General features: G+C 44.8%; 1 protein-coding gene across 3 annotated transcripts in view; it reads left to right on the top strand.

Moving 5' to 3' along the window:
• The window catches only part of LOC147897295 (Transducin/WD40 repeat-like superfamily protein), a 146,753-nt gene that overhangs the window by 40,713 nt on the left and 88,841 nt on the right, over positions 1–17,199 (top strand). For all 3 annotated transcript variants that reach the window (XM_087380467.1, XM_087380468.1, XM_087380466.1), the window contains exons 3-5: positions 8,797–8,858; positions 8,968–9,024; positions 9,301–9,360. In XM_087380467.1, the coding sequence (XP_087236593.1) occupies positions 8,797–8,858; positions 8,968–9,024; positions 9,301–9,360 (179 nt within the window). The remainder of the gene's footprint in view (positions 1–8,796; positions 8,859–8,967; positions 9,025–9,300; positions 9,361–17,199) is intronic.

The raw sequence follows: 17,199 nt of genomic DNA, 5'->3' as shown, positions 1-17,199 counted from the left end.
GAATTTGGGGCATACTGTATTTGTGGGCAGACATTGCAGGTTGTCCAAAATTTGAGGCTTTTGCAATCACATTGCAATTTTGCAGTGAAATTTGGGGCTTTTGCAGGCACTTGGGTCTATGGTCTCAAGGCCAAATCAGAAGTGTTTATGCATTTCAAACATTTTGTGGCTATGGTTGAGAATGAGATAGGACTCAAGGTGCAGACACTTCGCACAGATCAAGGGGGGGAATATATGTCTCATGAATTTGAGACATTTCTGAAAGAAAAAGGCATTATGCATCAGCTTACAGTGAAGCTTACACCTCAATAGAATGGCAAAGCTGAGCGGAAGAATCGCACCGCCACGGAAATGGATAGATACATGCTCACAAGTAAGACGCTGCCTTACAGGTTTTGGCTGGAAGGCCTCATGTGTGCCAACTATATTTTAAATCGGGCTCCTACAAAGGCTTTGAAGACAATCACTCCCTATGAGGCATGGCATGGGAGAAAGCCTTTAGTGGACCATTTTAGAGTTTTTGGTTGTGTAGCATATGCCCACGTGCCTGTGGAGTTCAGATACAAGTTGTCAGATAAGGCACTAAAATGCATTTTTGTGGGAGATAGTTCTCAAAGCAAAGGCTATCGTCTCTACAATCCTGCTACACGCAAGGATTTTGTTAGTAGAGATGTCATATTCTCTGAAAATTCTGCACATATAAATGCTGAATTTCAGATTCCAGCCTCTTCAGATGATGTGTTTGAGGGAATGCTTCCTATAGCATTTGGTTCCCCCGCTGAAACTCAGAATTTACAGCAACCTCCGCCAGCTCCACAAGTACAGATTCAGCTCCCCAGCTGAATTGGTACAACCTCAGGGTGTGGATGAAGTTGTCAGGCAAGAAATTCAAGAGATACACGCAGCCAAAACAGTCCCGCATTGGTTTCTTCAGACTCTCAGGGAGAGTAGGCTTGAAGCTCCATTGCCTGGCAGAACTCGTAGTGCAGTAGGGCACATGGGGGGAGCTCATTCAGTTGAATCAGCTTATGCAGGTACTCTTCTTGATGAGGCGGAGCCTGAGACATTTGAAGAAGCAAAAGATAATGTGCATTGGATGAATGCCATGCACGATGAGTTGCAGTCCATTCATAAAAATCAGACTTGGGATGTTGTGGATTTGCCACCAGGTAAGAATGCCATAGGTACACGGTGGGTTTTCAAAGTTAAAAGAAAGCCAAATGGGTCCATTGATCGGTACAAGGGAAGGCTGGTTGCAAAAGGATATGCTCAGAAAAAAGGCATAGATTATGAGGAGACTTTTGCTCCTACATCCAGGATGACAACCATTAGGTCAGTTATAGCCATGGCTGCAAATTTTGAATGGAATGTTCATCAGTTGGACATTAAAACAGCTTTCCTTAATGGATACTTGTTGGAAGAGGTTTATGTCAAACAACCTCCGGGCTTTGAAATTTCAAGAAATGCACTTCAGGTATGCAAGCTGAATAAAGCTTTGTATGGGATGAAACAAGCCCCACGTGCATGGTATGCCAAAATTGATGCCTTTTTGACCAGCAAGGGGCTGCACAATAGTCCAACTGAGAGCACCCTCTACATCAAGAAGGATGGGAGGGATATTTTGGTCATCATTCTTTATGTAGATGACATGCTGCTCACCGGATCAAATGAGGAAGTAATTGCAGATTTCAAGGCCCAATTGAAAGCTACATTTGATATGTCAGACTTGGGCTTGTTACATTTCTTTTTGGGGATCCAGTTTATTCAAGAGAAACGTGGCATTGTTATGTCTCAGTCCAAGTATATTCAAAAGCTCTTGGACAGATTCAACATGCATGATTGCAAGCCTATGTCCACTCCCATGGAGCCGGGGCTGAAGCTTACAATGCATGATGTGGGTGAATCAATTGATGTCACACTCTATAGTCAAGCTGTTGGATGCCTCATTTATCTCTGCAATACATGACTTGATATTCAGTTTTTAGTTTCTCAGGTGAGGAGGTATATGCACAGCCCAAAGATTATGCATTGGCAGGCTGTAAAACGCATCTTCCGTTACTTGCAAGGTACAATGTCTTTTGGCTTAATGTTTCCCAGGGGGGGTGACTTGCAGATGCATGCTTACAGTGACTCAGATTGGGCTGGAGACTATGATACTAGGCAATCCACCAGTGGGAATTGTTTCTTTCTAGGACATGCTTGCATTTCTTGGCTGAGCAAGAAACAGTCTACTGTGGCTACCTCCTCATGTGAACCTGAGTACAGGGCAGCTTTCACAGCGACAGTTGAATGTGTTTGGCTGCGTCGTTTGTTTGCTGATCTTCATCTTTCATTGGAGGGTCCTTCTCTGATTCTCACTGATAGTCAGAGTGCTATAGCAGTGGCAAAGAATCCTGTGTTTCATGCTCGCACGAAGCACATTGAGGTTCACTATCACTATGTCAGAGAGAAGTTGCATGTAGGAGAGATCAATATGATCTATGTGTCAACACATGACAATGTTGCAGACATCTTCACCAAAGCACTTCCATGTGAAAAGTTTGAGGCATTTCGCAGTGCCCTGAACTTATCTCCTTTTGGTGATTGATCATTTCCTTGTACATGACATTGGCATTGCAGGGGGGGTGTTAGAATTATTATTATAATTTAGCAATGACCAATGTAATGTAAATCATTTAGAGGTTTTTCCCCCTAACCATAGTTAGTTCACTAACTACGGTTAGTGAAGGATAAGGTTTTGTCACTTAGACAAAACCTATCCCACTTCTTGTATTACTCACTTCTTCTATTACAAGCACTACGTTCAGCTCTCTTGCTCTCACACTCTCTTTTCTAACATCTCATTCTCAGCCAAGGCAATAAAGTACTTGAAGCATGAAGAAACTTTAGATTTGGATTTAAATGCGAAAATCCAAGTGTACCTGGTGAAATAATAAATAAAAGTGACAAAATAGTAGAACCCCCCAAGAGCTGCAATCCTCATGGGTCCACAAACATCACTATGAACCAAATAAAGCTTACGTGAAGTACCAACTCTCTCGTCCTTGGGAAATGTAGCACGGTGCATCTTACCAAGCACGCATGGTTCACAAACATTCACAAACGTGTTTTGTAGGCATATGCATTTTGGGAACATCAACAACCATATCCTCCTTATATAACCTCACCAGGGCTATAAAATTGAGGTGTCCAAACCTTTCATGCCACAAATGAGTATCTATCATCAAGTCTATAAAGACCTCTAGTCAATGTGCTAGGCAAGACCATGGTAAAGGCATGTATAGCATCATACACTGCACACCTAACACCATAAAAAAGAACCTGAAAGCCACATGTAGCAATGGCTGAAATAGAAATGAGGTTCTTATGAATGCTTGGAACATAAAGCACATGCTCTAGAGTAACAATACCACCAAAGACAGATGTAAGAGCAACTTGCCCAATACCTTTCATGGTATATGATGCATTATTGGCACATGTAACAGTGACCCCCTGAGATGTATGCTGTAATGAGCTGTAATGTGCTTGCTAGCACCACTATCAAAGAACTTGGCATCACAAATATTTGGAACTGCCATACAAGCATCATGAACATCAAGATTATACTGACATGTAAGAAAGCCCAATGCTAGTCTTGTGCAAAATTACAGACTCATGTCGATCTTCTGCACTAGAAGAACCAGATATTGCAAGCTTAGACTCTTTCTTCTTCTTTTCAGATGCTATGCGCTTCTTGCATTCAGAAATATCATGCCCAGGTTTCTTGCAATAATCACATCTCTTCTTCTTTTTGTTATCCCCTGAAGAAGAGGTACCATGTGAATGATCAACATGGGAATGAGAGGGTTTTCCAGCTGAAACCTTGCCGTTACTTTTGTGTTTGTGATGGGCAGCAAATGCTTGATCACTAGTCATAGAAGTTTTGCGATTCACACGACTTTGCTCCTCCTGAAAGAGAAGAGCAACCAGCTGGTCAAATGAGAAATGATTGGCATCACCCCTTGTACCAACCTCAAGGTAGTAGCAAAGCCTTGATATGAATCAGGCAACCCATCAAGGGTATTAGAAACAAGCTGAGAATCATATATAATTTCATCAATGTTGGCCAACTGCTCTTTCAAATCCTTCATATTAGTGAGATAGACATCCATGTTACCACCCTCTTCAAGCTTCAAGTCTTTTAACTGCTTGCGGAGATAGGCAACCCTCACCTCACTCCGCATCTGATACAAAGATGCAAGCTGATCCCATGCTTGCTTAGCTGTCTTGCAAGACCGGATATGAGGGATAATAATCTGTTTCATTGAAAGAGCAATCAAGGCATGTGCTTTGGCATCACGACCATCCCATTGAATCTGCTCCTGTGTAGGAGGCAAAGCACCTGTAGCAGGAGGTGCAGGTGTCTTGGAAGTAGCATTAGAACCATCACGTGAAGACCCATCACGTGAAGAAGAACCAGAGGCTATAGATGCAGCACCAGAAGTGACAGTGCGTGTAGGCCTGGCCTCAGAACTCGAAACAATATGCCATAGATTCTTGGCAACCAAAACATGTCTCATCATGTATGACCACATGGGATAATTGGTGCCATCAAGCTTATCATCAGCCCCAAGCATCCCAAACAAATCATCTCTGCCACTAGTCATGGTGCTGAAATACAAGACAAATGCACCAACTGGCAAAGCAATGAGAGAAAGGCAACCTCTCAGAATCAAGTAACAAAATTTTGCCCAAGCTTCAAAGCTTATGCTTGCAAGAGACTTTGTTGTTCCAAGGTGTACCTGTTGCAAGAAAAATCCCCAAAGGCAACACGAGGCCTTTCCAAAATGCAAATGAAGAAGAAATTGGAAAGAACCAATGCAACAACGGCTTACCTAATGATGTAGCCGGAAAGGACAGCAGTGTAAGGCTCTGAATGCGAGCAAATGAGGGCTGGAAATGAGAATTACAGCAAAAGAAAGTGCTCCCATGAGGAGGAGAGCACTTAGAAATGGAGAGAAAGAGATCCAATGGAGGGGAACTTGCAGCCCGAGGCAAAGGGATGCCGAATGAGGAAGAATGGGCTCAAGGAGTGGACTCCAGATCACTTCAACACGCTCCAAATGGCTTCAACAGCCGGCATGCAGCTCGAGGCAGCAAGATAACTGCTCCAAAGGGCTCCAACAGCCGGCACGCAACTCGAGGTAGCTCCAAAATGCTGATAAATCTGCAAACTGGCTGGCACGCACCTCGAGGCAGATCCGTACTGCAGTTGCAGCTCACACGTGTGGTGTATGGCTGTCTGTACTGCAGCAGCGGTGTCTTAAATGCTCTGTACAGTCTTTAAATGCCCCCGTACACAGTCCGCCCCGTACAGCCTTAAATGAGTCTGTCAGTTCCGTACAACAGTTAATTAACCTGTATGGCTCATGTGTGACGCCAGCAGTCCGTACATAATGTATGGACTTCTGTACAGACTTAAATGGCTTTAACATGGCAAAAAAAGAGCCAAAAAATAACAACTCGAAAAAGATGTTTTCCCGCGATGAAAAGGCTGAAAATTGCCTCGGGTAGCTGCAGCAGGCACCAATGCCTTGGGAAATGTGGCGACCAGCAAGGAAATGAGCCGAAATGGCGACCAGCAAGGAAATGAGCGGAACAGGTCACCAACAGCTTGGAGAAGCTGGAAATGGCTAAAGGATGGAATCCTGACTTGCTCTGATACCACTGTTGGGTGTCAGAAGCAATAGAAGCTTAGAAATGAGTGCAAGAAGCCAAAAAACGAGCTGCTGTAATCAAAATGCTGCAAGTACAAGTGAGGAGGCTCAAGGGAGAGGCAACATAACAAAAACCTAGGGCTAATTGCCCAAACTGGACTAAGTGTCCTAACTAACCTAGATGGTACATGAACTAACTGTACCAATAGTCCTAACTGACTTAACTAGGCCTACAAGGCACATACCAAGGAATAAGTGGCACCTATGGATAGCCCATAGAATGGCCTACATACCCCTCTTTCATCACGAGGTAAACCGGGTTATCCGAGAGGATCTCTTACAATTACACCCCACAAACTTCCTGTGAAGCTCAGCTTTTATAGACACCATTGCTCGTGGATTTCAGCAGAGGGCTTCATCGATCCATTAGGATATCGATATGGCAGTCGTGCGTTTCATTAGACTGATTTCACATTTAGAATGGATGGGCATATCCAGAGTGCATCTCCACTTTATGTGATCATTAGGAGATCAAGTTTGAGGAGCATTTTGGTTTAGCTGTATACTATGAGATCGAAGGTCGCTATCAGTATTTCTCCAGGAACGGCTTGGGATCCCTATCTGGCTTCTTGGCCTACCCAGATTAGAGATGTTTGGTGATTTTCATCCATGGGGCCGCCGTCCGACACAGGGAGCATTTGCTCAACATCAGGATGTATAGCCAGGAGCTCTTAAAAAAAGTGGGTTCTGGTTCATGTATCACTTTGACCATATAGGCATAGTGAATTGCTATAAATCCATCATATTTGCGAGCGGAAGGAGTGGAGCCTCTAAATAGGCATCAACACCCATGGTGATTACTTAAAAGAGCCATAATCATAACGATATCAATATAAAGAGAGAAATCTCTAAGCTCATGGAGAAGGGGGGGGTTGGTGGCACTGTGACGGTCATCTAGAGAATGCCATGCCTAAGAGGGGTTCAGTGATGTATGAGGTTGAGGTGGCATAAAGCTGTGATGGAGCATTGATAGCTAATGGTTGTCGGTATGTGTGGTCCATTGTAGTCTCCTAGCTATGGCCATGCGACAATGAACAATTGCCGTTGTCATTGCCGTTGGCTTTCCCTTGATCTGCTAATCCCCTAGCCTGATCTGTGCCTTAACCTGCTGGCGAGTATCCCGCTTCTCTCACTCTAGTCCTCCGATCTGCCATCTCCGTGAGCCCTGCTAGTTAGTGTTGTCTAGCTGGAAAAACTCAATAATCATGCTCTGAACTTCCTTTCGTTTTTTATTTCCTGTTTAGGATGTATGTCCATTGGAGTGCATGGCAACCGCCCCTGTATGTAGCCCTTGAAGGCTACCCCTTGGCAGCTTAAGGGTTGTCTAATCTGCTAACGAGGGATGGCTATACAGCTAGATGCCTGATCAGCCAAGTTGCTCCACTTGACCAGCCAATGACCAGACCAGTTGACCAGTCAGCCCACTTGATTGGTCAACCACTCGGAGCTAAGTAGCTGATTAGATGCGCGAACCACTTGCCTTTTTCCAACTCGGGGTTTGGGTCTCAAGGCTAGGCTTATGGCTTGGGCTTCCATGTGGCCTTGAGTAAGAGCCCAATGTGGGCTGTAACTTAATGTAGGTAGGTGAGTTTTTGAGATTTGTGTGGACCGTGTTTCCTCAATGTGTCTACAAGTCCTATAAGTTACCATGCCTCCTATACTTTTGGATTTTCAATATAAGTTTTCCATATTAAAAACAAAACAAATGAGAGTATGCATGTTAATTAGAACTTTTTCGTTCAAGGTTTCAATTACAAGTTTTTAGTGTTATTAAAAAAAACATGTATATGAAAAAATTAGGGTTTTGGGCCCTATATAAAGTTGATGTGAGTGTGTGTCGTTCACAAACTTTGTATCAAGTCGTGTTATGCAATTTGCCTAAGATCGTCTCCCTTGAGAGTAGGAATGTGCTAGTGTAGACGGATCGTAAATCAGAGGTCGGGAGCAAAAGTTATGATGGAATTATTGCAAAAAATAGCGCACCTGAGGCTGTGAATTATTCGATTGTTTTGATCTTTGAAATGGTGTGTAATAGCCGAAAAATCGTCCTGTAGCATGGTGTTTCCGTGTGTGAAATTTGAGTTAAAATGACATTCAATTTGGTGGTCAATTGATTAAGTTATGTTAGTCAAACTAAGGGCAAGTTTAGGTGGTCCATTGATTAAGTTCCAGTTAGTCAAACTTACGGTGAATTTTAAGTGTGAAGAGACCTTGGCCTTTAGGATTAGGTGTGAATTGGGTAAGCTTTAAGCAACTAGTTAGCGTAACTAATTGAGATTAGCTAGGTTAAGCTAATCCTAGTTAAATTATCAAAGCTCAAGTTAGTTTTACCTTACTTGAAGCTAACCCCAATGAGTTAGGCTAACCATAGTTAGTTTGGACTAGCCTAGGGTTGGTTCCAATCTTACCTAGGTTAGTTTAGATTTTTCTAACCTATATTTAGTTTTGTTAGGTTAGGTCCGTTTAGGGCTGGTTAGTTTAGAATATTTTTGATAGGAGGTTAGAGGTGGGCAGCAGTGACGCGAGTACGGGTGACGGAAATGGTTGGGGGCAGCGGATTTTGCGCTTTGGTGGTTTGAACGACGAGTTTGTGAAGGGGGCAGTGACGGATTTTCGACTCTGGGCGAGTACTTGATTTATTGCCATTGTCTCAGAGTGCATGTGGTGCTCCTTAGTGATGATGCTTTTCTAAACTTTGGCCACAGCTACCACAATATTGAAAAAGGAAAACATTTTCCGAATAAATGAGACCAGTGCAACCTGCAGGCGGCTTTGATGCAGTGGATGTCTCAAAATGATTGTAACACAAATCGTGATATAAACTTCTGGTTGCTTTTCTCTATTTCCTGCTCTATAAAAGATAAGAAGCTGACCTCCATAGTTCCAGAAATACATGTGCATTTTCTTTTGCCTGCACATATAATGCTCTAATAGCTCAAACATTTACGTGATACTTATATTACAATCTGTGTCTTCAAAAAATCTGTTTTGCTCAAGGAAAACTGCTGGCTTCTAAATGTGTTATTGCCTTTGTGAACAGCTAGTTCTGAAGTCCTGTATGCTGCAGCTGGATCAGCAATTTATTGTATTGATGCGCGTTTGGTACGTTCAGTAGCCACATTATGGTTTTGTTTGTGCCACCCATGTTACATGTCTTTTTTTTTCTTTTAGATGGAGTATTGAGATTAGTTAATTTGTTCTGCTGTTGGAGGGGTCATTGGGCAGAGAGGTAGAAAAATACAACTTCAACACAGAAGAGATAAACCAGGTACATTCTTGCACATTGTGCCTCTATTGCCAAGTTGCCTGCACATGTCCAGACTTCACTAGCCTTGAAACTCCAGAGACTTCTTCCTGGTTTACCTGCGACATCAGCACATTTTCTTGGTTGTTATCGTTTGTAACTGGATTTGGCTGCATCGTTAACTGGAATCTCTTTGTATTGCTATTATACAACTTCATGACCTACTGCAGGGGTAAAATATAATGAACTTAATTGTTTCCAAATGATTTTTAATGCATGGCTGATTTTTTTGCATGGAAGGTGGCTCTGAATCAAAAGGAAAACTTTTTGGCAGCAGCGGATGACAGTGGGGAGATAAAGGTGCAAAAATTGTCCGTTACAAGTATAGGTCCTACCAACTCAGACATAATCTTGATGCATTTTTAGGCAAGCATGTTTTGTAAATTATGAGGGCGTTGAACTAGAGAAGGTTAATTGCAACTGGCCATATAGGTTTCATGATCTTGGTTTCTTGCACTTTATCTTGGGTGCACAAGTGATGTCTTATTTTTGAGTTAGAAGAGATACATAGACTCTATGCTTGAGCAATTTAGGACGATGAATGCCATACCTGGGACAACACCCATCGAATGCCATACCTGGGACCACCCATTGATACTGGGCATAACGTGATGAAGATAGAGAGTAAGCCGTTTCAAATGCCACACTATATTCACAAGCCCCAGCGGAGGTGGGGGAAGGGGATGGGGGGGTTTTTGGTTTTTCACTCTTTGAAAATCCATATGGCATGCTCAAGCAATGATGTTTTTAAAAATAGTTGAAATATTACATTTTAAAACATAATTATTAATCCCATCCCTTCCAGATGTACACATGTTTGGATGTTGAATTTAAATCTGCTCTATATATATACAAAATATGTATTCATTTTGAAAGTGTTAAAAAAATCATCACAAATAAGTAAGTGTCAAGTAAGTCTGATAATTAAAAGACCCCCCTTTGTTAACTATGGTGGTCTACTACATGTTTCCAAGGTGGCCTCTCGGGGGCAAGTCTTGGGGAACCTGATATATTTGATGACATCAAAACAGGGAAGCTACTGGTGATTTTGCACATGATTTTAAAATTTGATTGAGAGATTCATGGCAATTGTGATCCCCAGTATGATGGGCTTTGTCTTCTTGTTCTGTTTCAATTACAGTATGAGGGTATGCTTAGGGGTTTCCATGTGTCTATCTGTCGATCCACACAAAATGTATTTCTTATTATAAGTTGCACGGTCAATATTATTGATATGCAAGTTTTTAAGAGCTCCATAGATTAAGTAGCTTGAAAGGATTCAAAAATAATGTGCTGCCAAGCTCACAAATCTTCTGTAGCCACTCAGGTTGCCCCTTCCTTAGAGCTTGTCTTTTAAAGTTCTTTTAGAAAAAACTCTTTGCAAAGACCAGGGCAAAGGGCTACATATTACTTCAGCAAGGCTAAGCAACAGGCTTATATACATCTCTAAATGAATATGTTAGTTGCATTCTAAAGCTACCATTATTAACAGAGTCAAATGCATGCAAATTTGACTTCACCTCAGTACAATTGTAATGCCCCATACAACAAGCTTTGGCACACATGTCACAACTCATGATGAGAGGCCAGAAGGACATGAAGGTCACATAGTATGGAAGCAACAGAACAGTATGCTAAGTTCATATCAATTCCCAAAGATACCCAATGGCCATATAACTAAGGAGGCTCAAACTGCACCGGGTCAGCATGGAAACAAAGTAAGCTTTGCTGTTCCAGTAGGATGGTACCAAGATCACTAGAGCTAGGATTGCTTGGCAGACAACGATCCTGCCCCAGGTGGAGAGAGGACTCGACATCATAGATCCAGAGGTGCAGAGCAGAGCTATGTTGGGCAAGTTGGTAGTGTGTGATGTCACCCCAAGATCGTGCTTCAGAGAGGGATTCTGAGGAACACCCCTTGCACAGAGGATCTGTGGCAGCAACGGTAGTAGATCCAGAAGTGGCTCTAGTAGCAGTAACACCACTTGTAGTGGATGCGGTAGCAGCAGCTGCGTGTGCCAGAGAGACGGCTCTAGTCTTTGGTCCAAATACAATACCCCAGAAATTCTTGGATTCCAAGAAGTGGCGCACCAAGTACGACCACATGGAATAGTTGGTACCATCAGGCTTGTCTTCAGCTGTTAGTCATTGCAAATGAGACTCCCAAAAAGGAAGTGCCCTGCAAACGTTAAAGCTTTAAGGCGATCATTGCAATGAGCAGGCTTATAAAAAGTTGACACTAAATGTGCAATGCCAACCAAAAAAAAAAGAGAGGCAAAAGCTTTGCAAATGTGAATGCCCAATGAAGTGCTTTTCACTAAGCAAAATGTGAAAGGCTGTCCTGCAATGTGTTTTGCCAAAGAACTCAAAAGCTTCAAATTTCACTGCAATGTCCAATACAAAGCCAATGTGAACCAAAATTAAGTCAGCAAGCCAGATGCACAGAGGCATTGGATGGATCTCAGGTTTACCCTTTTCACACTTTGGCTAGTATATGGATAGACACTGTACATACATTGATGGCTATCTGGCAACCATGCAGGGGTCCTCTCAAGCAAGTTCTGCTAGGAGAGCTACGTTTTGTAGAGAATGGTGGGGATCCCCTTTCTTCTCTGACTCTACTGCAGGGCTGAGATGGCACTTTCAGCCTCAGCCTTGGTTGTTTTCCACCTCTTTCTTTGGAGTACTATCTCTCATGCATTGCATGATGTATTTCCGCCTTGAGCTTGCTCATGAGAACGTGATTTTATTTGTGAATTTTAACGTAATTGAATTTACATGTGAATACCTTGGACCTTGGTGGCATGGGAATTCCGAGAGTCCTGGTACGTGTATCAGGCTCGGGGAATCAATTCCCAGAGACCCCAGAGACCCGAGGCAAATTGTCACTTGGTGGTGTATTAATCCGGTGCCTCTGTCTGATTGCTGATCTCCCTCTGTAGTACCGATCCATAGATCTTGGCCAATGTGTGGCCAATCATGAGGGTGCGATAGTTCCCAGTGTCCATGGGGTCTCTTGCTTTGTGTATCGGTACGATAGTGGTGGTGCTCCATGCTGGTAGGAAGCTATGACAAATTGCATGGTTGAAAATCTTGCTAGAATTGGGCTAGAACCTCTTGCCCATGTGGAAAATGCTGTGTCCATAGACCCTCATGATCCTGCGCTTTTCGGTTGTGGAGTCAGCCTGTACATTCTATGTAGTAAAGAAATGACAGGTAGTGGGCCTGGGCATAGAGGACATATCTAGTGGTGTCTACCTCGGGACATCGTATAAGGAGCATGCATAAGTGTGCCGTACTCCCAGGCCAGTAATGGGAATGGGTGGCTTCCCCTCTGAAAGAAGTCCCCATCCAGCGGTCAGTTCTCCTCCTTGAAATGATCTGATGATCTCATCCATCCTGTGTGCGAGGAAGGCTTACCTCTTGCAGCGTGTTAGCCGTCGAGAGATCCACTGTGCCTCAGGTGATGTCAACTGACCCAAGGCACGCTCCCATGTGAGGTGGGCTCGCATCTCTCTGCACTCGTCATCAAACCAAGGGTTTTAGGCATCTTTCCATCTCGGGCCTGTGCAGATTGGGTCGTAGGAAAGGATTTGGTGGCAGCATCTCGTATCACTGTGACAAGGGTATCTGAGGCGTGGGCAAGGTCTAAATTATCCTCCAGTAGGGCCGGAAGCTCTCTGGCTAAGTGACTCACATATATTGGATCAAGGGCACGGTTGAAGTGGATCTGGGTACGGGCAAGTGTGGCAGGAGCTCTTCGTGTGACTGGTGTATTAGCAAGGACAAAGAAGGCCAGATATGAGTGGTCAGCCCCGAGGGGGGGTACTGTGAGGTCATGTATCTGCGAGAGAAAAGCCAATGGGCCTAGAAGGTAGTCCACTGTGATAGTCCCGCCTCCATGTGGAAAACAAGTGAATCCCCTAGATGATGGCCACCTTTGAAGGCCATTGTAGACAAAAGCCAATGGGCCTAGGAGGTAGTCCACTGTGATAGTCCCGCCTCCATGTGGAAAACAAGTGAATCCCCTAGATGATGGCCACCTCTGAAGGCCATTGTAGATAATGAGATCGTGGACTGTCACATGTGAGGTATTTGTAGAGTGTCTTGGGATCCCGAGCTCTACTGTATCTAGCTCCAGAATCATGTAGGGGTCTCTCTCATCTGTGAACTCTAGTAGGCCCACTTGCCTATCTCATCCTTGCATTGAAGTCCCCCAGAAGGAGGGTGTCTCCCTATCTGGAGAACTCCATGATATCATCATGTATCGTCTCATAAGGGCTGTGCCCCTCTGTAGTGACCTCATGAGCATATGATGACGTGTCTGGGGGGAAGTAGCATACTGCAATGAAGATCAATCGGGCATCTAGCAATTGGACTCATATCCATATATGACGTGCAATTCCTCTCTTTGTACCACAGATACAAATATGAGAGAGAGAGAGAGAGAGAGAGAGAGAGAGAGAGAGAGAGAGAGAGAGAATACTAGGGGTGGGAGAAAGAAAGAAAGTCTATTAACGTTCACTGGAGACCAAAAGGTCTATGAGACAGCAAGAAACCCTCTAGTACATCTGCTTTAGGGAGGGCACATGGCAGCTCCCAAGGAGTGCAAAAAGCAACCCACATTATTTTAGAGTACCTACATCATAGTCTGAAAGAGTAAACAGCCATACATCAGTTTAAGACTGAGAGTCTTTTGGTTTTGCTTTAAACTCTCTGAATACGGCTACGCCTTCACGGTAAACTGCCCATTTTCCATCCTTTTTAGCAGCCTTGACTTTAGCTAATTCAGTTGCCTTATTCTTGAGTTGAGCCTGTGTAAGCTCCTCTGCTATCCATACTTTGGTGCCCTTCAGCTTGTAAGATTGTCGAAGAAGCTTGATCCACATATCTTTTGACTTCAGTGTAAGGATTGCATGACCTTTACAGTGCATAATAGAAGTTGGCTTGGAGTCGTCATCATCCTGCTCATCATCATCCGCCCATTCAATGTTGGGCAAGCTTGCTTTAATCTTTGTCAATATTTCACTATATGTGTCCTTCTCTTTGTACCAATCTTCTGGGAGTCCCCCTATTCTAATCTTCAGCGCATTATCACTTCTAGCTTCGTGTTCTTTGATCTCTAATTGAATATCAGACTTACTTTCTTTGGTGTCCACTTCCACAATCACTTCCTTCTTGGCAGTTTGTATTTCAATGTGAACAAGATCTTTGACTGTAGAGACTAGCTGCGGGGTAGGGGGGGAATCCTTACAAGATTTTACAGCCTAGGTCCTTCTAGAACGTGAAGTCAAGCCTTTACTTTTGCGAGTTCCAATCGTAGCTCTCTCACTGCCTACTGTAGATAAAAAATCTGATCCTGTTGCCCAAGGATGGGTTGTTTTGGACCTCTTGTTGGTAATTCCGTGCATAAGGAGAGGGTGTCATGGCTGCAACTGTGGAGTACCGAGTCCTGATGGAGGTTGAAGGAGTTGAGGGGGACTTGGAGGAGAGGGTAGGATAGTCCATAATTGGCTGTCTGTTGAACCCCCTAGCTGAACCTAACCCCCGGGTTGGGTTGGGGGTTTAGCCCAACTCGGTGTTAGGGTTAATGTGTTTGCTGCTGACGGGCTGCTAACGGGCGATGGGGCTGTATGAATGGAGAAGTATGGACGGAGGGGTACGGATGGGGCTGTACGGGCAGGAGAGGTACGGAAGAGAGAGAGAGAGAGAGAGAGAGAGAGAGAGAGAGAGAGAGAGAGAGAGCGGGTAAGGGGGGGCTGAGGCGGAGAGGCTAAGCGGAGGGGAGGCATAAAGAAAGAAAAAAAGAAAGAAATTTTATTAGTGTCTTCGGAAGACTGATGGGTCTATGAGACTGAAAGAAAACTTGATAGAAATCACAGTAAGGGTGGAGCTAGTGAAACGAGCATCATCACCCGTGTTGAATCCTAAGTCTGATCATACATAATCAAATACATTTGGATGCAATAATGAAAAGAAAAGGACTGGAGCGGAGCGGAATCCTTCGTATGTCATGTCGCCCTGGTTACTGCATAGCCGGTGATGGGACGTTGGCGCCCGTCAAGGGGTGCCGTGCGTCTCGGTCTCCTGGACGAGGCTCGACGCAAGACCAGAGCCACCGTGACTCTCGTGGGACGTATTCCAGGTCTAAACAATGACGGGAGGTCCCCCAGAGTGATCTGTGTGTCCCCTCGATGTCTCGTGTGTCGTACTGTGGTCGTCGGGTCGGGGTCTCTGTCACGTCTGTGGCTAGAGATTGGACGATCAATGTCACTCGATGGGAAGAACTCTGTGATCCTGCTCTGAGAGGTGTCTGATGATTTGGCCAAGCCACGTCGCCTGAGTAAGTACTCTTTGTGTCGGACCCCCTCGTGAATGAAGGCCGCGAGGCATCTCTAATCTAGGTAGGCAAGGAATCTAGAAAGGAGCCCGGAGCCGTCTCTGAAGAGCCAGTGGTAGCGACCTCGGATCTTGTAGTACACTGGGCACCTGAAAATAAAATGCTCCTCCGACTCAACCTCATGACAGTCGCATAATATGCATAAGCGATGCTCCCTAGGGATCCCCTCTACTTTGTCGCTCTCTATGCGGAGGCAGTGTGATGATACCCGAAACTGTTCAATGGAGATCCGTAGTGAGTGAGGCATATGAAGCTCAGTGTACCCCGGTGGTGTGATGAATCCCTCCTCCGAAATACGAAGACAGTAATCTCTATAGAAACTTAGCTTCACTGGAAGCTCCCTCGGCTCCAACCAGGTCCTAAAGGTGTGTAGTTGCAGGAGATCCTCTCGAATGACCTGGTTGGTGTGTGGCCTGATTGGGATGGTGGGTGGGAGTACCGGAGGGGCATCTAAACTGTTCTGAAAAGGAGGTATCCTATCATGTGAAACCCTAGTCTCACAAACCATCTGTGAGTGCATGCATACCAGCATCGCTCGTCTCCCTCTGCTGCCAACCTCATGGAGGAATCGAGAGCCAACCATGGCAACCTCTGTCTCCCTGATGTGCAGTCCCCATATGATCTAACCCGGCGTAGGTATGTGATGGTCTGAAAGGCTGCATCTAGCTGGAGTCTAGCTGGAGTAGAGAAGCACCAAACTCGGCCTGAATGATGTGATGTGGTACAGACGGTTTCCCCCGGATCATCTGAGAGCATGAGGATCTGCAGGTGCTCCACCCGTGTCCACTCTATCTCTGACATGTCAGGTCCCCCCCAAGGGCTGCCATACATACCGGTTGGTTGGACCAAGGAGTCGAAGAGAAGAGCCTTGGTCCGAGGGTCCTGGAAGTGGGAGTGGAAGCATTGTCTCTCTAGCTGAGCTAGTGAGGCGTATCCCCTACTCAGTGTGGCCTGCATCGCTAGTCTCATCGTGAAGATCAGGCCGGAGAAGATGACCCCCAAGTAAGTGTATGAGGATATGATCTCAACTGGTGACCCACCGAAAGTAGACTGCTTCCGTTGCATGTTTGATCAAGAGGTGTTAAAGATCATGACCTTATTCTTGCCAAGGCTGACCTCCAAATCATGGGATAAACAAAAGCCTGCAGTGCATCCAGGTGTCGCTGGAGCCCCTCGGGTGTGGACGACAAGAGTGCCACGTCATCTGCATAAAGAAGAATCCTGATGATGATCCCGGCAAGTGAGCAACCGGTCCCTCTAAATGCCCCCATGAAAGTCTCAAGCTCATTGATGTAGAGGCCAAAGAGGATTGGTGATAAGGGACAACCCTGTTTGACCCCTATGGTACTCAAGATCTCATCTGCCCAACCTGCACCTGTCCGAACTCGACATGAGACTCTCTCATAAAGTGCCATGATTGCCCAGATGATTTCCTGATAAAATCCCAATGTCTGTAGGCGTGTGATGAGACGAGCTCGAGGTACTGTGTCAAAGGCTTAAATCCACAAAGCAGCAATATACCCTCTCCTTCCGGCCTCCTCAATGACACTCTGAGTGTGACTATGTGATCCATAGTCTCATGGTCTCGCCTGAAACTGGCCTAACCCTCTGCTCTGAGCCCTCTCATCTCCGCGAATAGGCTGACCGACGCATCCAATACAGCTGCATAGATCTTGGATCTTGGACATCACATGTCCAATCATGATAGTCCTGTAGTTAATCGAGTCCATGGGATCCCC

This window comes from Dipteris shenzhenensis, chromosome 10 (genome assembly GCF_047967505.1).
Source record: "Dipteris shenzhenensis isolate YYH24624 ecotype China chromosome 10, Dip_SZ_1.0, whole genome shotgun sequence".
Classification (NCBI taxonomy): Eukaryota; Viridiplantae; Streptophyta; class Polypodiopsida; order Gleicheniales; family Dipteridaceae; genus Dipteris; species Dipteris shenzhenensis.
This window is presented reverse-complemented; position numbering and strand designations above follow the sequence as displayed.